The sequence below is a fragment of the Alligator mississippiensis genome, chromosome 2 (genome assembly GCF_030867095.1).
Source record: "Alligator mississippiensis isolate rAllMis1 chromosome 2, rAllMis1, whole genome shotgun sequence".
In the NCBI taxonomy this organism is placed as follows: domain Eukaryota; kingdom Metazoa; phylum Chordata; order Crocodylia; family Alligatoridae; genus Alligator; species Alligator mississippiensis.
This window is the reverse complement of record NC_081825.1, coordinates 1422529-1445157: the sequence shown is the minus strand read 5'-3', so window position 1 is coordinate 1445157 and position 22629 is coordinate 1422529. Positions and strand designations below refer to the sequence as shown.

The following is a 22629-nucleotide window of genomic DNA, read 5'->3' as shown; positions in this document are numbered from 1 at the left end:
AATTACGATCTTTCCTGGGTTTTGCTAATTGTTGCAGTTGCTTCATTAAGGACTTTTTGGAGAAGGCTGCACCTCTGACAGAGATGACAAAGGGGCGGAAAAACAGACTGCAGTGGAATTATAGAGCCATCCGGGCTTTCAAACAAGTAAAGACAGTTCTGTGCCAACACTCAATGCTGCATATGCCTGACTTCAGAATTATTATTTTTTTTACAAACAAGCCTCCGGCACAGAATTAGGAGCCATACTTTTCCAAGAAGATGAAGGAGAAGAGAGGCCCATAGCCTTTACTAGTAAAAAGCTAACTCCCGCGGACACACGATACTCTACAATTGAGTGTCTAGCTACTAGGTGGGGGTAGAACTATTCCGGTATTACTTAGTCAGCCAGAAGTCCCTGGTGCCCACCCTCCCCCCCTGCCGGCTGCAAACCACCAAACTTGATAATGCTAGACTAATGAGACGGTCTCTTGCTTTACAATCTTTTTATTTTTCAGTGAAACATCGGGCAGGAAAAAAGAGCAGGAATGTGGACTGTCACGCCCAGAAATTACGACTGACATGGATACCAAAATGACAAGCTCACTGGCTTGGGACGAGAACAATGAAGACTCGGTGGATCTCAGTTTTTGTGGGGGACACAAAAGGGAAGGTGTGTAACAGGGGGCTTTAGCCAAACCCATTACTCTGGGTGAAACTAGAGGTGTAAGTAGGTCACAAGTGGAGGGATACACACACCAGGAGTGGTTAAGGGCTTAATTACCACCACCAGACATAAAAGGCAGCACACAGCAGCAAACATTGCCCTCTGGGCACTGGAAGAAAGCGGTGGGAGAAACTGATCACCGACGGATCATCCCAGGATCGTTAGGACGCTGTAGACCATCCTTCTCTGGCGAGACAAGAAGGGTGGGGGAACCCTTACCTGTGGGGACAAGATGCAGCTGGCAGGAACCCAGAGTGGTTGGGAGTGAAGATCGTTGACAGTCTTCTACTGAGATTAACCATAAACGGCTGAAGTGGCTGCATCCCTACTGGGGTGCAGGGTCCGTCGAGCCACGGTGCAGACTCCAAAGAGGAGGCACCAAGGACCGTGGCTGCAGAGGTCTCTGGCATGGCCAGAGTGACAAACAGTCCCCAGGCAGGCTCAGATCAGTGGAGGACCTGAGATCAATGCCCGAGGCAAGCCTGTCGCCCAGCGAGTGCCTCAGAGAAACTGTAATTGACTAAAGCAGCAAGTCCCCCGCCTCCTGTTAATGAAGTAATTAGCAGAAAGATACTTTTGTTACTAAGTTAAATAAAGAGCTGCACTATTGGAAATAGCCAACCTGGGTGGTCTGCTACATTTTATCTATCCCCACAGGCAATAACATCCTCTTATTTTTCCATCTTCTTAGACATGGCAGGCGAGTCCTGCGAGAGGACGGGACAGAAGGCAGACACGCTCCCACAGGGCAATTACAACATGCTGCATTTCACCCAGAGGATGCCTTCATTCTTTCCCCACCCTTTCACAGAAGAGGCAGGACATGACACAGCCTGCACCTCCTTTACCTCTATTATCCCAATTCACACCCCGAGATGACAGACCAACCACAGGGGTATCACATTAAGTTGTTGGGCTTGATTACCAAGGAAGCTGCTACAGAGAATGGCATGGAGAGCAGGATGGCGGGAAGTGGGGAAGGGCAGTTTGCACCTGGTGGTGCCAAGTTCTGACAGGGGTGAGAAGCAAAACCTGCCAAACTGGGCTCATGGGGTGGCAGTAGCAGTTTCTTGCAGAACTACAATGGCCATGTGCAGGCTTGGGAGAGAGGTGATGCGGTGGGGAGGAAAGGCATGGTCAGGGTAGAAGGCAGGGAATGCGTCCCCAGCAATAAATGTCCTCCTTTCTGCAGCTCTACAGCCTCATGTACAAGAACCCTGGGGCCATCAGAAGTCAAACCTGGTAGTCGGCCAAAGACAGTCCGTGGATGTCATTTGGAGCCAGCTGTCTTGGGAAGGGCACCTATTGTGAAGTTGCTTCTTCTCCCCCCGGGAAAACTGGCTGCTTTTAGAGAATGGTGGGGTGGTACAGGCTCCAAGGCTGAAGCAAGGATCAGCTCACAGGCTCCCCCTGGCCTCTACCCAAGGTGTTTCCTTTAAACCCTTTACCCATGTCAAACCTGGAAGGCTGGCCTCTGTGTTCTTTGGGTTTTGCAGTGTCCTAGAAAGGCTGAACAAAGGGTGAACTGTTGCTGCAGTCCCCCGGCATGAGACTGCTTCCCTGGATGCAGACACTGGTAGGTGCTGAGCCAGTATACATCCCCAAACCCTTCCTGTATTGCTGGCAGAATTATGGATACTCCCAGATAGGGATGCACTGATGCTGGGCCAGTTTGGAGGAGTGGAGGAAGCACTTCCTGCACTCAGAGAACTGATGTGCTTTTACTCTGTGTGCATGAGCTGGTCCCGGACCAGGTCAAAAGATAGGGTGAAGCTCTTCCCACACTCCGAGCACTGATAGGGCTTCTCTGCTGTGTGGATAAGCTGGTGCTCAGCCAGGCTGCAGGAGTTCTCAAAGCTCTTCCCACACTCTGAGCAATGATGTGGCTTCTCCCCTGTGTGGATACGCTGGTGATGAGCCAGGTTGGAGGACTGAGTGAAGCTCTTCCCACACTCTGAGCACTGATGTGGCTTCTCCCCTGTGTGGATACGCTGGTGGTGAGCCAGGTTAGAGGACTGAGTAAAGCACTTCCCACACTCTGAGCACTGATGTGGCTTCTCCCCGCTGTGGATCCGCTGGTGCTGGGCCAGGTTGGAGAACTGAGTGAATCTCTTTCCACACTCTGAGCACTGATGTGGCTTCTCCCCGCTGTGGATCCGCTGGTGCTGGGCCAGGTTGGAGAACTGAGTGAAGCTCCTCCCACACTCTAAGCACTGATGTGGCTTCTCTCCAGTGTGGATACGCTGGTGCTGAGTCAAGTTGGAGAACTGAGTGAAGCTCTTCCCGCACTCTGAACATTGATATGGCTTCTCTCCTCTGTGGATACGCTGGTGCCTGGCCAGGGTAGAGGAGAGAGTGAAGCTCTTCCCGCACTCTGAGCAGTGATGTGGCTTCTCCCCTCTGTGGATACGTTGGTGGTGAGCCAGGCTGCAGGAGTGAGTGAAGCTCTTCCCACACTCTGAGCACTGATATGGCTTCTCCCCTGTGTGGATACGCTGGTGCCTAGCCAGGTTGGACGAGTGAGTGAAGCTCTTCCCGCACTCTGAGCACTGATGTCGCTTATCCCCTGTGTGGATACGCTGGTGCAGAGCCAGGCTGGAGGACTGAGTGAAGCTCTTCCCGCACTCTGAGCACTGATATGGCTTCTCCCCTGTATGGATACGCTGGTGCTGAGCCAGGTTGCAGGAGAGAGTGAAGCTCTTCCCACACTCCGAGCACTGATGTGGCCTCTCCCCTGTGTGGATACGCTGGTGCCTAGCCAGGCTGGAGGAGTGAGCGAAGCTCTTCCCACACTCTGAGCACTGATGTGGCTTCTCCCTTGTGTGCATGCACCAGTGTCTTGTCAGGTCAGAGAGCTGCCTGAATGTCTTCCGACACTTGGTGCAGGAGTGCCGCACACACTCATGCTGGGACAGGTCTTGCAAGCAGATGAAGTTCTTCCTGCACTCAGTGCAGCGGTGTGTCTTCCTCCCTAGGGGGATGGGCTGGTTCTGAGACAGGGAGACAAAAATAGGTGAAGGTCTTGCCACTCTTGACTCACCTGTGCGTGATGCTTCCCCCTCTGTAAATGTTGGTGCTTGACCAGGTCTATGAGGCACACAAAGCTCTTCCCCCATTTGGTGAACCGGTGGGGTAGCTCTCCAAAATGGGTCTGGCAGTGAGCAACCAGGGCAGAGGCAGGTGAAGCTCTTCCCACACTTGGTGCATACATGGGACTGTTCCCCAGTCTACCTTATCTTGTGCACAGCCAGGAGTGCTGTGCACTGAAAGGTTTTCCTGACCTTCACGTAGGGGTGAGCTCAGCCCCTGTGCTTGGCAGTTAAATCCTGCTTCCCTCCGAGGTCCTCCTCACTGCTTTTGCTTGTATGCAGTGCATCTTTCCAGTGCCTCTTTAGGTCTCTCATGTCTTCCCTTCACCCAGAGAACCTGTACCACAAATTCTGCTCTGCACCCAGGGGGCTCTTTCTAGGTTCTGTCCCTTCTCCACCCTCACACCCAACTGGAGATGGTACCTGGCTCATCGCTACATTCTCCTTCTGCTTTTGTGGCCTCCCCTGACTCTTGTGCCATGGCTCCTTCTCGGGTTTCACGGAGTCCATCTCACCCACACTCCCTGGAGAAGTCCATGGTGGCTCCACGTCTGCAGACCCTTCCCCAGGAGGCAGCTCCTGAGCTCTGCTCAGCAGCCTGACACCGCCTGCATGGGGAAGAGAAACTCCAGATTAGTTCCTACCCTGCTGGCAAAGGGCAAACACTGCTATTCCTTCTACTGAGATGGGCCTCAGAGCAGGCCTGGACCTTAGCATTGTGTTCCCTCAAGAAAACCAGGTTTTGGCAGGAGGCCTTAAGTGCTGGGGTGAGAAAGAGGCAAGTCCATGTCCTGGGCAGGTGTTCCCTACTCGGTGCATTTCAGAGCTTGACCCTCAGAGTTTCTGGCCCAGCTGTCCATACCATCACCTCAGGCTCTACTAAGACAAGCACATGTGGAACATGTGCATTCAGGCAGTGTCTGAATGGCTTCATGTTCTAAGGGGCTGAGGATGAGGAGAGGACGTAGACCTCTGGCTACCTTCTGAGAAAAGGAGCAGGGCTGTGCTTCCTGCCTGCTTCCAGGGACTGCTCTTGTTCAGAGAATGCACCCATGGGGCTTTCCTCTGCTGATGGGTCCCAGGTGGCCTCCATGTCACAGGAGCCTTCAAAGGATCTAAGGCCTTGGCATCAACTTGAATCAGGACTCTGTGCTGAGTCTCAGGCTCCATGACACTAGACCCTGGACAGGAAACAGGAAGGGGGCAATTCTGGTGGAAAGCATAGGGGATTCACTTCCCACCACAACCTAAAATCTTTTGAATCACACCCATGCCATGGAGCCATTTAATGCAGCCTGAGACATGATGAAACTCTTTCTGGGTTGCATGTCTACCTGACCAGAAGCAGCCAGGGACAGCCTCAGCTCCTTTCTTGACCAACAGCAATGGCTACACAGAACCTCTGTATACCATGCTGATTTCAATGGGAGACCAGGAATCCCATCATACCCGAGAAGAGGGTGTTACACAGATATGGCTACCTTGGGCTGGGGAACGAACAATTATTTTGCTGAGTGAAGATGGCAACTTAAGATCATGGCAGCCCATGGAAACTAGATCTGGGATGACAATCAAGACAGCAAACATAATTGTCCACAAACATCTGTCATTAGAAGGGAATAGTTGTTTTTTTTCGACATTGTTCAGTTTCAGAGAGTGGGAACAACACCTGCATGGCCCCATTACAGCAGGGGTAGGTAAAATATAGCCCGTCTAGCTTGTCAAGCCTGCAGTGGGTTCCTTGGTCCTGGCTGGCCGAGGCACCGCCCGGCTGTGGCACATCCTGGTACCTGCTGGGCACACAGTAGGGCTGAGATGGCTGCACAGCTGGGTTTCCTTTCTAGACAGTCTGGGCAGCAGCAGCTTCTTTTGGATGCCACGAACCAGGTGGTAGTGGCAGAAATCAGTGTGCACAGCCCTGCATCAGCTCCAGGCTCGCCTGTCCAGGCTGAACAGTGTATAATCGTCTGGAGCCGGCGCAGAGTTGCCCTGAGTGTCCACCATATCACCACCACCTTGGAGCTGCCCAGTGGGGCAGCAGTGGTAGTGCAGAGCAGACACAAGGCAGCCCCGCACGAGCTCTGGGCGGATGCACCAGGAAGTGCTAGCAGTGGGAGGGGGAGGCAGCTTTTACTCCATGCTGAGCCGCAGTTTCTTTCCCACGCCACCGCTGCTGAGCCTGGAGCTCCAGGCTTGCTCCTCGAGGCTGAGCAGCAGCAGAAGCAGCTGCGCCAGGATGAAACTGTTGCTTGTTGTGGAGAAAAAAAAAAATCGGCTCCTCCCTCTCACCATTGCCAGGCAGGTTTTGGTGTGGCTGCCTGGAGCTGACCTGCTCGGCAGCAGTGACAATGCAGAGCAGTCACGGGGAAACCCAGAAGTGGCGGTGATCAAGCCGTAGGAGAGCCTGATACAGTGTTGGCGGCCGCACCAAAAACTGCCCAGCAGCTGCGAGGGGGAGGGGCTTCTATTCCCTGCAATGAGCAACATATTCTGCACAGCTGCTGCTGCTGCTCAGCCTGGAGGGGCGAGCCCAGAGCTGGCACAAGGCAAGCTGGATTGCGCTGCGAGTGCTGGTTCACACTGCTACCACAGGACTGGGGGAAGTGGTGGCGGCAGCTGGAAGAAGCTGTCCTAGCCATGCTGCATGCCCAGGGGTAATTGAAAGTGCCAAGCCTGGGCAGCACAGGTTCAGGCCACGCTGGGTGTATGCAGGGGAGACACCGCAGGGTGTCCAGGCTCTGGGCCGTTTTGGGGCAGGAGCTGACCGGCTCAGTTGGACGCATGTGGAGGCCCCCATGCACACCCCACATATTCTCAAACCCTTCCACACAAACCCCACAACTACAGTTCCTCAGTCATACAGGCCACAAACCCCACACCTACCCACACCCTCCCCTACATCTCCCTACACTCACACCCTCAAGCCTCTGGGGGAAGCCCTGTTCAGTGCTACATGCACACACCACACACATAAACCCAACCACTTTCCCCTCCACATACCCCACAAACTCCATACCAACCAACACTTCTCCATAAACTACATATACCCACCCACACATACCCCACATGCTCACCTACACCCCATATACACACATCCACACACACACACACACACCTGCAGACCCCCACAAGCCCACCCAGCCATACTCCTAAGGGGTGCCCCGGTAGAGATTTTGGGGGTTCATACCGATATGCCTCCTTAAAAATTGGCTATCGGCCAATACCGATCTGATTTCTGATGCAGCTGCCTCCAGCTGGTAAGTCTGTTGTGGTGGAAAGGGAGGGGGAGGGAAGGGAAGGGGTGTTGGGGGGGGTGCAGATCAATGCCCCCAGTGGTAAGGGATGGAGTGGAGCTGGGGCAGAGCACGGGACAGAGCCATGGCTCATCTGGGGGGCAATGGGGGAAGAGGACAGGTCTGGCCACTGTGCACAACCTGGCAGAGCATGGTGGGGGGGGACCCCAGATCTGCAAAAGGCAGGGCGAGCTGCAGCTGCAGTGCGGGGCCCGGGCTGCACTGAGCTGTGCTCAGGGTGGGCAGTGTCAGTGCTACGAGAGGGCTACAGACCCCCCAAATTTTGCTGTAGCCCCTCTCCTAGCACCGCCACCTGCTCCAAGTGCAGCATGACCTAATCCACACCTAACATGCCCTGCACAGCTGCATCCCGCCCCTCACCCAGATACAGGAGCACACAGCCCTCCCCATGCTTTCCCAGGTTGCGCGCAGCAGCAGGAGCTGCCCCCTCCTCCTCCACACCCCCTGGACAAGCCACAGCTTTGTCCTGCGCCCGCCCCACCCTGGCTGGGCAGCACCTGCCCAGGCCCAGCCACACTCACTCCTGCACCGTGGGGGGGGTCATTGATCTGTGTCCCCAAACCCCTTCCCTCCCCCTTCCAACACAACAGACTTACCAGCTGTATGCAGCTCTCCAAGCTGCTGGCCTGTGCTCCTCGCAGCCTGCATGCCGCGCTGCGGCTGCTAAGGCATGGGGATTGATCAGCCAAATTATTGGCCACACCAGACAATTTCTGATATACTCAATTTTCTTTATAATCAGTGCTGATCCAATATCAGAACAATGTAATGGTGCACCTCTAATACTCCTCCATACCTCACACAATATACAAGGGTAAGAGTTCATTTTGAGCTGTTATGCAATCATTTCTATATATAAACAGTACAAACACACACAAATCATGACAAAAAATATATATTTTTAAAACAAAATAATGTATTATTATGGATGTTTGATTTTTAGGATATAATTTGGGGGTTTTTTGTGGTTCCAAGATGGCAAATCCCCTTTCCAAAAGGAGTACTTCTGCGGACAAGGGGAGGGTGGCAAAGGTCAGAGCTTAGGATGGGACTTACAGTCCAAAGAGGGCAACCAGGGGACAGGGCCAGCCTTGCAGCCGACAGCTCACCAAAACTGCGTTACATGGCCTTCCAGTCAAAATAATTGCCTGCCCCTGCATTACAGTATAATATACTGCATTTGAGGTCAGCACCCTGCAATGGCAGCACAGGGCAGGCTTACGGTTCCCAGGTCCCGCTAGCATTCTGGCCATGCAGCTTTACTGACAGCGGAGTCAGGCGGAAGGGACAGATACGACTCACCTGGCAGCAGGTCCTCCCATCTTGAGATTTCCCCACGGTCCTCATCATCACAGGCCCAGAGCTCCATCTGTCCTCGCTGGATGCTGCTGATTAAGTCAGGTGTGGAACCTTGATATCCTGTTTGGGCAGTAGTTAAAGAGCATTTGTGACTGGGTAGTGGATGCGGAATCCAACTGGGATTTGGGGAACGGATCCAATTAATTTAAGGTGTTTACTAGGGCCTGGATGGACAAGGGAGGATGGGCTTGTCACTCAGATGGATAAGGAGTGGTCATAGGAAACAAAGCACCAACTACTCCTGATTTAGAAAGGGCATTAAACTGACAGTTAACAGGGACAGGTGAGGAGATGCATGATCCGTGATGTACTGGGGAACAAAAACAAAGCTTTCACTGTTTTCAAAGTACAGAAAAGAAGAGATATTGGACACACTTATGGATGGTCACACTTACCTTCTCAGCATAATTCTAGGAAAAGAAGTGAAAATGAGCTTAGTAAAGGGAGTCATGGCAGTGAAAGGCATCCATGACAAGTAGCTAAAAATGAGACTTTTCTGAGAGAGAGAGTAATTCATCATCACCAGAGACAGGAAAGGATGATTTCATAATAACTGTAGATGCAACTGAGCAATCATCCCGTCCATTGGGAGGATCATCCCAGGTGGGGTGAAGAGTGCACAGGTTGGCAAGTACTGCAGCGTTGAAAACCAAGTTACTGGGAGTTGTAGATATGGACAAAAGAAGGCAGAAAGAGACACATTTCACAGCACGTGAAAGGCATTAATATAGAAATTGTCTACATGGTCTTCGCTGAGCAAGACAAAACATTGAAGCACTTCCCGAAGGAAGCACTTCCTTTCGTCTGGGGAGAAGGGAGGGGAAAGAAAGCATCAGAAATGCAAAACTGACCTCTTAAAAGCTCAGAACCTCAACACCGCGCACATGCCACTACAAGCCCCTGTGTTAGAGATCCTCCAGAAATGAAAACTGGTTTTCCCCAGGTCCTGCAGCTAGCCCACTTCTTGTTATCATGATGATGGGCATCTGATCAGCAGAGGGATTTTAGGAAGAGCACAAGAAAACTTCTGAGTGTGGCAGAGGGAGCTGGAGAGCACAGGCTGTAAAAAAATACAGCAAAGCCAGAGTCTCTGGTCTACGGAGATAAAGATGCTTGCAAGGAATGTGGACAGGAGCTTCCAGGGATGGCTTGTCAGAAAAACCTGGGTTACATTGTAACAGGAGGGCAGTCAGGGTCCCTGTGCTCTCCCCTGCCGCCTCCTTTACTGTGCCAAGTTGCCTATAAACACCCTCAGATTCTCGCCTGCTACGACTTTGATGTCATATGTATTTTATAGGGAGACTACCCTTCGTAATCTTGGCCACGGTTCTCCTGTTATCACTCATCCTGTTCCTGTATTGGGTGTTCTGTACACCCCAGCCTTATGGGCTATACATGGCTCCAACCACCCCTATACCACGCCCCAAGCCTCGCAGATGTGACTGACAGTGTTTGATCTCTCCCCGCGCCCTCTCCGGCATTCGGGCTCTCCACGGCCCTGCCCCCCTCTCTCTGGGGTTTCTCGCTGCCCTCCCTCTCTCTGGGGCTTCTCAAGTGTCCCTTTTCTGGGGCTGGGGTCAGTGTACCCCGAATGCTGCACCCTCACTGGTGCTGGGGTCCCCACACTGCTGTGAGTCCCCTATGAGGCCTCCTCCAACCCCTAATAGCCTCACCCAAACCACCAGTTACAAACAGCAAACGAAACAAGCCCCTGGGCTACAACCCAAACTCCAGCCATCCGGCTATAACCTTAATCCAGATACCCCTAGGGTGCTCCATCCTTTACCCATCTCAAACTGCTGTTGCATGCAGGCCTCTTCCCTCTGCTCGCTCAGGCTGAGCTTCTTCCCCTTGTCTGCCAGCAGGGAACTGCCTCCTGGCCTCCAGCCTGTGATTTATATAGAAGCCAGGCCCTGCCCCTTCTGGTCAGCTGGCTAGGCAGGTGTGGGTCACTAGTTACCTCCAGTTGCCTCAGCAACCGACACCTGAGGAGTTATCCCAGCTCTCCAAGTAGCAGGCACCTTAGGGCCCTGCTACATACATCTCGTGTACACATGTTGCTACAGGAGCAGTTGAGGAAATGCCTCATCCCACTGTAGCAGCAGAGGCTGATAAGACTTTCTATTAACTTCTGCTGGGTCATAACGAAAGGAGAAAGGGGACTTAGATCTCACAGAACGGAGTATGCAAGGATCGTTAAATGTGTCTGGAAAGGACTTGCTAGGTCAGATGGAGGAAATCAGAATCCTCCCCCGAGGAACAGCTCTTAGTGCATTCGTGTACAATGGCCTGGGGATGATGTGAATGTGCTGAGAAGGCAAAGGGAGATCATGTTGCCAAGAAACTGCTGCATGTGGAAGAACCAGGAGTCACAAGAACGGGGAAGGCACAAGTGAAAGCAGCTGGAGCAAACGAAGGAGGAGATCTCAGTCTGAAATGTGAGGGAGGCCTGATCACTGACAGGGCAGTGGGGAGGAAGGGGATTTAAACCTCCAGCCAAAAGATCATGAGGATGAGACTGCTGAAACACGGGAGTGACTACAAAACTGCAGAGTTCACATATCCCCGGGGGGAAGCAAGACCCAGAGCTTTACCCAGGGAAACGAGGGCTTGGTAATTCTTCAGCATCTGGTCCCGGTAAAGCACCTTGTCTTCATCATCCAGCAGCTCCCACTCCTTCCGTGTGAAATACACAGCCACGTCCTCAAACACCTCCTGGAGCTGCAGGCACAAGCGTTGCACCATCAGTGTCTCCTGCGCCAGCTGCTCCCCACCCCCACAGCCCAGCCTGCAATCACTGGGTACTACCACAAATTGCAATCTTAGCCATGACAGGTAAGGGGACACAACTCCCCAGTCTTCAGCTGACATGTGATGTGGATGCAGCCGCAGATACAGGAGTTCAGGTGCCGGCTTTAGCCCAATTCATCCTGCTCTCTTTGCTCGGTCCTTTGAGGCAGCCTGGGCAGCACGTTCTGAGGCAGGGAGCCCTGGCTCGCGCACTGTAACCCAGCCTGCCCATGCCAGCACCCCTGGTATCTGCACTTGGGAGGGAGCTCCTGCTAATGCAGACTCTCCACGCTGCAGAGTCCATCATGCTCTACAGGTCTCTCTGTACCCCAAGTTCTTGAAAGCACTTCTGGCTCCTCCTGCACTGTACTCCCCACAACAAGTGAACCGGGTGCCCTGCTCACCTCCGAGCTCTCCTCCTGATTTGGAGGTCTGCCCTGCCCCTTCTGCACTTGGCCTGGCTCAGGGGTCAGGGAGCTCCTCTCCTCCAGGCTCCCTGTGCACGTCCTCTGCAGCTCCAGGATCACCGGCCCCTCCTCAGCAGGCTGCTGCTCAGCTCTCGGCAGGGTCCCAGCACCTGCGGGAGGGGAAGGGAGGGCACACGTGAGCCCTGGTGCTGCTGGCACGGGGAAAGCCCTGCGAGTCTCCTGCACTGGCATAGGACTGAGGAGACGGGGGCTTCAGTGTGTGGAAGAGGGGGAGAAGGAAGACACAGAATCCCACAGCTCTTGCTAACAGACCTCCACAGGCATGAGGCTGGAGATGAGCCCTGGTAACTCTGTCCCAGCGTGGGGAGGTGATCACAGCACCACGACAGAGCCTGCAGGGACATCGCTCCCTGGGAAAGCAGCTCAAGCGACACTGGGGCCATATCAGATCCACATGCTAAGGGCAGGGGAGGGGAAATGCAAGGTCGGTCTGCTCCTGGGCCATGAAACGATTGCAGGGGCACCAGGAGAACAAGAACTGCTGATCCGTGGAGCACTGACCCCACCACCATGTTGTGGAAGGGAGATTTCTGCACCGAGGGACGGTGCTCACGCTGCTGGAGAGTGGAGACCCACCGCCCCTTCCCTGCCCCTGGGATCGAGCCTCGCCTGGGCCACCAGCCTGAGCAGCTTTCATCTGCGGACAGCTGCCAGGTCTGCTCCGGGTCAGGGGAGTCTGCAGCAGCACACAGGCCAGGGTTAGCAGTATGTGAACGAACCAGAGGCCACTGGGAAGTCTCATTTACATGGCACCTGCACCAGCCCTGCATTGGGCACAGAGAGCTCATGGGGGCATGAGAGATTAGGTTACTGATGCAGCCTCTCTGTGCTGGATGCTGCACCTGTGCAGGGAGAAAGATCAGGGTCTCAGCCTGGGAGCTGCCCACCCACAGGGATCACGTCTCTCCCAGCCCAGCCCCGCAGGTACAAATACTGCGGCCGTTTTGGGCAGGGGCACACCCTGCACGCAGCACAGACACTCCAGAACCAACATCCTCTTTTTAGACACAGTGATCAGTATCCAGAATGATAAAATACAGACCTCATTATACAAGAAACCTACAGACCAACATACATATCTGCCCAGAACCAGCATTTACCGTAAACACACCAAAAAAGCTGTGATCTACAGCCAAGCCCTCAGATACCACCACATTTGCACTGAGAAGAACACCTGGGGTTGCCACCTCACCAATCTTAAAAAGGTTTTCACCCAACAAAGACACTCCTCCAGAGAGAGCGATTGTACATTTGAAAAAGCCACCCAGATGCAATGTGAAGAACTGCTGCAGTACAGAAGAAAAGCCCCCAGGAATCGCACACCGCGGGTTATGACAGATCATCCCTCCCTTGAACCCATATGGAAAATCCTCAAACAATTGCAAGGCATAATAGAAAAAGACCCTATTCTTAACGAGAACTTCCCAGAGCCACCCATCCTAGCCTTCAGACAAGCACCGAACCTCGCCAACCTCATCACCAGAAGCAAACTTCCTCAGACCCAGAACACACCGAACGGATCCAGACCGTGCCATGACAAGAAATGCAAAACCTACCGACACATCTCCACCACCCCCACTATTACTACACCCCACAACAGAGCCATCGGCATCCCCGGATCTTACAGCTGCACCTCCAGAAATGTGATATACCTCATCCAATGTACCAAATGCCCCAATGGAAAATACGTAGGAGAGCAAACAACAACTGCGCACCGGGACAAACGCACACCGGAAATCTCTCTGAGACTTGAATACCCAAGTACCGGTGGGGGCACATTTCTCCCAAAAAAACCACTCTCTCTCCAATCTCGCAGTCCTGATAAAGGGAACTTACCAAACGCTTCCCAGAGAGGAGCCTACGAACTGCACTTCAACCTCCCGGACACTAAAAATAATGGACTGAATACAGACATTGGATTTATGACGCATTGTAACCTGCCTGGCAACTGAGTGCCCAGGTACCTCTCCACTCTTCATCCCCCTACTTCCCCACCCCCCAGCCTGTCTCCCACCCATCGACTCCTCAGTCTGCATCTTCACACACCAGCCCGGCCCAGCCTTCCTTTTCACTCCATCCAGGAAGAGCGCAGCCAGCTGCAGGGACTTCCTCAGCCTGACCAAGGGCTTTTGCACCCGCAAGCTTGCTCAAAAATTGTTTTCCAACTATATACGTTGGTCTCATAAAAGGTATGGGATTCACCCAAAGAACCCTGTCTGTTGGTGTCCTTACACCGACACCACGACACCCTGCATGCACCGCGGACACACGCGGGCCCGCGCTGGACCTCACCTGGGCGCCGGGGGGGCGGGGGCTGCTGGCGGGGGGGCGTTTCCATCGCTCCGCACGGTGCGCGCCGCGGGCGGGGCGGGGCGGGGCGGGGCGGGGGTCTGCTCCCGCAGTGTCCCGGGGTCGCGTCTCCTCGGAGGCCCCGACCTGGGGCGAGACCAGCGAGTCACCGCGGAGCCGGGGGCGGAGCAGCACCCACCCTCAGACCCCAACCACAGCCCCCCACGCCCCCCGCGCACGTGTGCCGGCCCGGACTCGCCCCACGGACCCTCCGCGCTGCCCCGGCCCGCCTCTGCTGCTGCCCCGCCTCCTCCCGCGTCACACGTGATGTCGCAGGATGTCAGCGCCGCGTCACGCCTGCAGCTCCGCCCCACGGGAACCCTTTGGTGCCCCCGCCCCGCCCCCGATGGGCGGGGCGGGGCGGGGCGGGGTGCTGAGCCCCGAGCCGGGAGCTGCGGGGGCCGCTGCGGCACCCCGTGCGTGGCCCACCCCTGGTCGGAGCGCGGCCGCAAGGCTGGGGTGACCGGACGCTGCTCGGCCCCCCTCCGGGCACACCTCGCGGGTGCTTGACCCGCTGCGAGAACCTGGCCGAGGAAGGGTTTTGGAACTGGAAAGCTTACTTAATAACTAGTCTCCAACTATTTGGGCTGGTCTAATAAAAGCTATCCAATTCACCCAAGAAACCTTGTCTTGCAGCCTGAAGCACAGACAGGAGCGTCCCTTAGTGTGCAGACCCCAAGGATTAAAGCGGCGAGCCCACGCCCTCCCGCGCGTGCGCCGCACGGCTTGTTGTAGCGCAAAGCGGTAGGTTTGGGGAAGGGCACAGGTTAGAGAAATGTCACAGAGTAACCCAGAGCAAACTGTGCCAGCAGAGTAGCTGTTTGTAAACACTTTTCTGTATCACAGTAACCTAGATACCTAGGTAGGTTTCCAGCAGTTTAGCACCTGGCGGCGGGGGGGGGGGGTGTTTTATTTTATTGATTGATTAATTGATTGATTGATTTATAATTTGTATCCGAGGCCAAATTAGCCAAAACTAATTCCAAATCCAAGAGTCCAGAACCAGAAGTGGCCCTACTACCAGCACGCATCCTCCAGCCACACCTGGGGCTTCAAATGTTCCCAAAACCTTTGGCGGGCAGCCGTTAGTGCCCACACCTGAGGACAGGCTAGTGATCCGGGCTGACTTGGATAAGCTTAATAAGAGAGCGGATACAAAACTGATGACGTTCAATACCAAAAAATGCAAGGTTCTCCACGGGGGGACCTTAAAGGCTCAGCAATGCTAGGATCACTAGCACCACGGCTGAAAGAGACTTGGGGGTCATGATTGACCACGAGATGAATGTGAGCCACCAATGCGATGTCACAGCTGGTAAAGCAAACAATACTCTGGCTTGCATCCTAAATGCTTCTCAAGTACGTCTCAGGATGTCACCCTCCCGCTGTACGCGGCTGGAGTAGTGCGTCCAGTTCTGGGAGAAGCTTGAGAGAGTGCCGAGGAGAGCCATGCACATGATCAGAGGGCAGGAGAACAGGCCTTATGAAGAGAGGCTGCGAGCCACGGGACTCTTCACCTGGAAAAGCGCAGGCTCAGGGGGGCCTGGTGGCTGCCTATAAGTACACAAGGGGTGTGCATCAGGACCTGGGGGAACGTCTCTTCACCAGGGCGCCCCAAGGGATGACAAGGACCATCAGTCATAAACTCCTGCAAGACCATTTCAGGCTGGACATAAGGAAAAATTTCTTTACTGTCCGAGCCCCCAAGGCCTTGAATAAACTCCCTCCAGATGTGGCGCAGGCACCTACTCTGGACTCCTTCAAGAAACGTTTGGCTGTTTACCTTGCTGGGATCCTTTGACCCTAGCCGACTTCCTGCCCCTGGGGCAGGGGGCTGGACTTGATGATCTTCAAGGTGCCTTCCAGCCCTAACGTCTATGAAATCTATGAAATCTACTTGCAGGCCCAAGCCCGGAGGCTGGGGGTTCAGATGCCCCTAGGTTTTGCTTGCCCTTAACCATAAGGCCCTTGGAGCAAACAAGGGAGGAGACTCCCATTTCCATAAACTGGGCTTAAAGCCGCTACACCTCAGTGGGTAGTGAACCACGCCAGAAGAGCATTTCTCCTGCGGTGCACTTCAGCAACACTATCTCCATTGACACAGATGCATGGTGTGAATCCTGAGGACAGGAAGGATGGAGAGCAACAGAGTAAGGACCCTGGACTTGAGAAAAGCAGACTTGGACTCCCTCAGGGAACTCATGGGCAGGGTCCCTTGGGAAGCCAGACCGAGGGGGAGAGGAGTCCAGTTCCCTTAGCTTCGCTTCACAAGTCCTGTCCCCCCAGCCCCCAACCATTTTCTGCCCTAGGGCTCCGAGCCCTGGTTCCTGCCTCTGGCTATTTTTCAGCTTGGGCCCACCATGGTAGGCGTGAGCCTCTCTGTGCCTCTCTGGCATGACTGGGACCCCAAGCTTCCCCTGCTAGTCCTTTTCTGGTCCTCCAAAGAGAAAACACAAAAACCCGGTTCCCACATTAATGCCACATGTGCACACCTTGGGACGCGGAAGGAAAATGGTACATATCTTTAACTGACACAACCCTGTGTTGAGCAGTCCTACAGCCGGTTTCCTAGGGCAGATGAAGCCCACCCCAGTAACCCACCCCTGGGTCCTCACTGACCTGCCCCCGCTCCTGGGCTTCCTCAGCCCGCTGTCTCTCCCCTTCCTTGTGGGAGGCCTCAGTTCCTCCCAGGACTTTGCCCACCACTGTGCACCCTCGCTTTCCTTTCCCTTTCTCTGCTGCCTCCCCGAGCAAGCCCTTACCTGGCTCTGCCCATTGGCACTGCTGGCCTCCAGCGCTCAGCAGCTCCTTCCTCCCCCTGCCTCCTGCTCTCTGGCTAGCATTTCTTACCTCGCCACCTGTCCAGGGCTGCTTCAGTGAGTCTCATCCTGGTTTGTACCAGGAGCCTCCATGTCCCTGTTGCAGTCCCACGTGCAGGGCTGGCTGTGCGAGGGAGAATGCACTGACTGCTGCACATGTACCGCAGCAGGGCCAGGAAAGGGATCACACCCACAGGAGGCCAAAAGCCCGGGCCCGGCCCAGGCAGGGGAACAGCCGCGGTCTGGACAGAGTGGCAAGGGGGGGTGCTGACAACAGGCGGAGCACGGGGAAGCTCGGGCAGGGAATGAGCTGCGGCTGTCTCCAAAGTGTTTCTGGCCCGGAGAGACAGGTTCTCGATCCCGTCCCCCAGGCAGGGCATCAGTTGGACCCGGTTCCCCAGTCCTACCAAGCCCCGGACTTCATGTCTGCCTAGAGCACAATCTGCAGGTCCACAAACCTCTTATCGAAAGCACTGGTTCTTGGTTCCTGGGGAGCTTGTTCTGCTAATGAATAGCACTCGCTGCTGCAAATCTGTCTGACATCTGGGGTGAATTTAAAAGCGACTCCAACCCCGTGTGAAATGGGCACGCCGCCACCTGGGGAGTGAGCAGCGGAGCGTGAGCAGCACGGGGACTCACAGGCACACAAGCAGGCAGGTTTTTCATTGTAAACGATTTATCTGGCATCCAGGGCCAAGTGGTCACACAGATCGAAGCCCGGCTGGGCTGTGGGCTGAAAGCACCGGAGGTGGGCAGGGGCTGATGGCACCAATCACTGTCTCCACGTGGAGTGAGAGTAGAAGCGGGCAGGGGCAGGGTGTGTGGAGCCAGGGTGCAGAGATGAGACTGGGGAACCGGGTCCACCTGATGCCCTGCCATGGGCATGAAGTGAGGAGGTGCAGCTGGAGCCTGCAAGATGCTCCCACTCCTCACGACTGAAGCCGAGTGAAGTTGTTGGTGCCGACGCTGTGGGGAAGGAAAGGCACAGAGTTGCTGCGATTTCCCGTGGGGGCTGCACGCCAGCCCTGCCAGCTCCCAGCATGGACATGGGGCAGTCGCCCAGCCCTGCCCTTGCCCATATCCGACCTGCTGCGGGTGCCCGCGTGCCATGGCTCAGCAGGTCCGGGCACTCTGTTGTGGGGCAGGCGGGACACCTGCGGCTGCACAGGGAGCAGCTGCTGGTGCCAGGAGCGCAGCAGAAAGCAGCCGCACCGTGCAGGGGCTGCCCCAGTGACGAGTGGCTCCCCTGCCCCGTGCCTCCCGCCCCCAGGGCCCAGCAGAGCAGACACGGTGCTGCTGAAGCAGTGCCGAGCGCAGCACCCTGGCCCCGGCAGTGCACCCCCGGGTCGTGCAGGGGCTGCTCCTGGCTCTGGCTGCAAGAGCCGTGAGGGGTGCGGGCCCAGGGGCTCTGCCGGGCTCCTTCCCCATCCCCTCCTTGTGCTCCTGCCCACGCAGCTCAGGGCAGGGGCAGGAGGGGACCACAGCATGGCCACATCCATCTGCTCTGGGCAAGGACCCTTCCCACCCCTCCCTTTCCCCCAAACCACGGTCCCCGGGATCCCTGCCCAGGGTGGGCCCCGCTGCTCACAGGGTCGCTTGCCAGTTGTCCTCGATGGAGTCGACCTTCTTCCGCAGCAGCCACATGGTCTGCAGAGTCTCCTTCCCTTTGTCGTCCACGAAGCACTGGCCCACGAAGACGGTGGTCGAGTCTGTGGGCAGGCAGAGGTTGGAACGAGAGCCGATGCTGCCACAGCTGAGACCATGGCATCCTGAGACCCGGACAGACAGCATCCAGGGTGGGTGTGAGTAGGAGGGCAGGGAAGGGGCTGGGGGTGGTGGAGCAGTGGAGCTCACCCCTGGAGCCGGGTGAGCTGGTGGCAGGGCTGATCTGCCGAGGTGCCCATGACAGCAGGGACTGGACTGGACTGGACCAGAGACTGTGGGGTCCTGGCAGCCTGGCCACCATGGCACAGCACCAAGAGCGGGGCAGCGGCAGGGCGGGAGAGGGCCCTGGGCAGGGAGGGGACTGCTGGGTGCGCCTCTGGGGCTGGGGCTGGTGCCAGGCACGGGGTGGCTGTGACAGGCAGTTGGGACAGGGAAGAGGAGCTGAAAGGGGCAATCTGGGCACAGGGGGAGTGGAGGCAGGAGCTGGGTGCTGCCCAGGGTGGGTGGATGGACCCCAGCCTTTGCACTGGCACGGGCTGCCCCGGCCTCCCCACCCCACCGCACATGGGGCCACGTACCGGTGAACGACCAGGTGACGGTGAACCCGAACATCGGCTGCTTCACGTTTCCCATCTGCTGGCTGCCCCTCAGGGGGGACACAGCAATTGGTTTGTGTGTAGCGGAGACTTTGGTGAGGTACGTGCCGAAGAATTTCCCAGCGTTGTTCCCAGCTGAGATGTTCATTTCCGAGCCCAAGTCATTCTGCCACAGCCCGAGCAGGGAGCACTGCGGAGGAGGGCTGCGGTCAGCAGAGGGTCCGACCCCTGAGCAAGGGCATCGCCCCAGAGCCCCCAGTGCTGGAGACCAACCCAGAAACCAGGAGACAGAGGACGAGGGTCCTGAGCTGTGCAGGGAAGCACCTGCTGGCTGTACTCTGTTCCCTGGGTCTGTCCCATTTCAGACAGCCCCAAATCTGTGCAGTTGCCTCCACAGACATGAAGCTGCTGAGGAGGGGACAGGCGAAGGACTAAGGACATTGCTCTGACGGAGCCTCTGCCCGGCTGGTCCCAAGACTCAAGCAGCTCACAATGGGCAGGGAAGGGCGTGGGGGGCTGGAGAACCTCCCAGTGCGCTGGTTTGGGCAGCACACCCCTTTGCAGACCTAGGTCTGGCACATCCCACCAGGCCTCCTGCATGGTCAGCCCATTGCCAGACCCGTCGCATGGTCCCACACGCTTTTGAAACACTCTAGGCTTGTGCCTGAGATGTCTGTGGTGCCCCAACCTTGCCAGGGTCACAGCCATGGGGCATCCTAGCCTACCTGTTGGGAGTCCTTCACGCTAAGGTCACACACCCCAGAGCCATCGCTGCTTTTGCCCATCAGGGAGACAGTGTCCCTGCCCGGGCAGCCAGCAGCTCAGCCGGGGTCTCCGGGGCACAGGTCCTGTGGTACCCTAGATCACAGCCCCTGTAGAGGGGCAGGTCCCAGCCCCTTCCCCTCCCCACTCACAGCCCTGCCAGGCCCCACCACCCTCTGCTCTGGGCTCCAACCCCTAGGATCCCCCAACAGTGGATGCCGCAGCATCTCAAGACAGTGCAGAGGAAGCATGAAACCCCTGCTGCCACCAGCGCTGCACCTGCCTGCTGAGTACCTTGTAATTTAAAGGGATGCCAAGGGTCACCCCAGCCAGGACAAGGACCATGATGAAGCCAATGCTCTGCATCATCGCTGGGAGCTGGAGCTGCTGGTGGGTTTGGTGAGTCTCTGCAGCAGGGACTTGTGCCTGGGATCTCTGCATGACCCCTTTTATGCCCCTGCCAAGAGGATGTGGCTGGGATCTGTGACATGGGCAGTTCCCCTTACTGGAAGCCCATGGAGGGGTCACTCATGGTTGCTCTCACTTTCTCTATGACTGTCCTTGCTATTATCTTGCTGCTCAGAAACAGCTGCCAGGCAGCAAAAGGGAAAGCAAAAGGGACCTGTGACCAAGTGCAAGAGGTCCATGTAGGGAGAGATCCCCAGCCAGGGAGAAGCTCAGTAACTTGCGCCCCACTTGCAACAGGACCCCTGGGCCCAGCAGAGCATGGCAGGCAGGGCACAGACACACTGTGGGTCAGAGAAGAGATACGAGACAGGTTGGCAGCCTTGTCTTTTATTACTCCCCCTGAATGACAACACGTGCATGTATCTCAGCGCCCACCGGGCCCACAGCAGCACAGAGCAGCTCCTCCCCGGTGCCGGCTGGGGAGACGCAGGAGAGAGGGGGCAGCAGCTCTGTGTGTGCCGGACCAGCTCCCAGCGCTGCCCCCGGCTTCTCCCCACCTGTACACAGTGCTTCCTTTGGTCATCCAGGAACGATCTCTGCCAGGTCTGCACAGGACTCTTTCTTCTCTCCTTCCAGCCCGTGTCTTTCACCTTGATTTATGGTCCTCACAGTCAAGGCGGCTCATTAACAACTTGCCTAGAAGCCTTGTGTGCAGACGTCTCTGTTCCAGCACATCCACAGCCCAGGCACTTAGTGGCACCACTCAGTGCTCCTAGAGTCTTCAAGCTAAAGCTTGGACAGGTGCACTGCCCAAGCCCACAGTGCAAGGTAGCACTGTTGCTCACCATGCTGAATGCGCAGCTGGCAGCCAGACGTGGAGCCAGTGCAGAGCCCAGGCTGATGGGATGGCGTTGGAGGGGGTCTGCACTCCCAGTACAGGCGAAGGTGGAGTCTGCACAGGGAAGAGCCCTGGGGCTGGGATACGTGCACATGGGGACGGATGGGCCTTCACGCCCCACTGAGCCCCAGAGTCGTGCCTGCCCCACTCACCTGGTTGCTTTCCAGTCGTCCTTCTCGGCTTTGACTTCCTCCCTCAGCAGCCACATGGTGTGCAGCGATTCCTCCCTGCTCTTGTCCACGAAGCACTGGCCCACAAAGACGGTGGTCGAGTCTGTGGGCAGTAGGCATGTGAGCACTGTGGGCCCTGCTGTGGGCTCTGGCTCCCTATGCACACTATCCATGCTGGCCGGGCATGTGGCTGCCAGCTAGCATCTGCCCGGCCGGCATGTCCGCAGGTGTGCCCAGGCCAAGGATCAGGCTGCAGCCGGCCCTAGCAATGGGGATGGATTGTGGGGAGGGTGGGAGGTGGGCAGGTGATGTGGGGCCATCCTGGTACATCCTGGCTGTTCCCAGGCCTCTCCTGCTGTTCCAGGTCAGGGCAGAGGGTTGCAGCCCAGTGCCCCAGGGGCGGGCAACGGGGAAGGTGTAGTCCGCAGGTTTGTCATTGCCCTGAAAAGGAATAGTTTTCTGAAAGCATACTGTTAGGTTTACAATAATTTGGATTTTTAAGAAGTATTAGCTTTACAGCTGAATACAAGGCATGACCTGTGGCCTAGTAATGCAGCTGACCACAAGGCAGAATGATAGCTAGGCCTTTGCTTGTGTCAAGTAATCATTTTAACTGCAACAAGCATTTTCTGAGTTAAAAAGTGAATCTGTGTCTGTGTGCTAAAAAAAAACACCTACAGCTAGAAGTAAGATAAGACAGAGAAACCATTGTTTGAGCTTACTGGTTGTGTCCTTGAGAAGTATCTTCTACTGTGTAAGGGTTTGCTAACATAATGTTACTGTTACTTAACTTTTAGCTTTTAAAAAGTGCTAGTTCAGCTTAATAGAAATATGCTGTTACAAAGCTTTGTAGAGCACCGCCCCAAGTATTGCTTTTTGTTAACCATATAGTCTTGCTTTGTTGTAAGAAGTATAAAAGATCGCCTCACCCTTGAGGGGGGGCCATTTTGCCTTTTGCTGGCTTGATGGTCTTTGCTCGAGCAAATAAACAGCTGTCTTTCTTTACCCGCGTTGTCTGTCAATCAAATTACAGCTAGACAACAGACCTTAGGGAGGTTTCTCCCACCACAAAGGGGAGAGGGTCTCCTGCAAAGGCAGCCAGTGGCTGAGTGCAGGGGAGAGGGCAGGGGCCAGGCCAGGGCAGCAGGGTGGGAAATGGGGGAGAGGAGAGAGCAGATGAGGGGCAGGGCTGGGGACTCCCCACCTCCGCCAGGGTC

The 22629-nt window shown here is 55.8% G+C and overlaps 3 protein-coding genes across 3 annotated transcripts; all 3 read right to left on the bottom strand.

The window, feature by feature from the left end:
• Positions 1-467: 467 nt before the first annotated feature.
• Positions 468-14266, bottom strand: LOC102570211 (zinc finger protein 883-like). Its single transcript, XM_059721238.1, has 6 exons — positions 14038-14266; positions 11662-11834; positions 11062-11188; positions 8411-8527; positions 4218-4402; positions 468-3695 (listed from the first exon to the last, which is right to left on the bottom strand). The coding sequence occupies exons 1-6, from the start codon at positions 14081-14083 to the stop codon at positions 2427-2429; spliced, it is 1917 nt and encodes a 638-aa protein (XP_059577221.1). The 5' UTR covers positions 14084-14266; the 3' UTR covers positions 468-2426.
• A 3296-nt stretch (positions 14267-17562) lies between these two features.
• LOC102569981 (avidin-like) lies at positions 17563-20680 on the bottom strand. Its single transcript, XM_019495488.2, has 4 exons — positions 20231-20680; positions 19157-19364; positions 18502-18622; positions 17563-17879 (listed from the first exon to the last, which is right to left on the bottom strand). The coding sequence occupies exons 1-4, from the start codon at positions 20375-20377 to the stop codon at positions 17843-17845; spliced, it is 513 nt and encodes a 170-aa protein (XP_019351033.2). The 5' UTR covers positions 20378-20680; the 3' UTR covers positions 17563-17842.
• Positions 20681-20722: 42 nt separating this feature from the next.
• Positions 20723-21881, bottom strand: LOC106738964 (avidin-like). The gene is made up of 2 exons (XM_019495492.2): positions 21395-21881; positions 20723-21296 (listed from the first exon to the last, which is right to left on the bottom strand). The coding sequence occupies exons 1-2, from the start codon at positions 21583-21585 to the stop codon at positions 21131-21133; spliced, it is 357 nt and encodes a 118-aa protein (XP_019351037.2). The 5' UTR covers positions 21586-21881; the 3' UTR covers positions 20723-21130.
• Between the last annotated feature and the right edge of the window lie 748 nt (positions 21882-22629).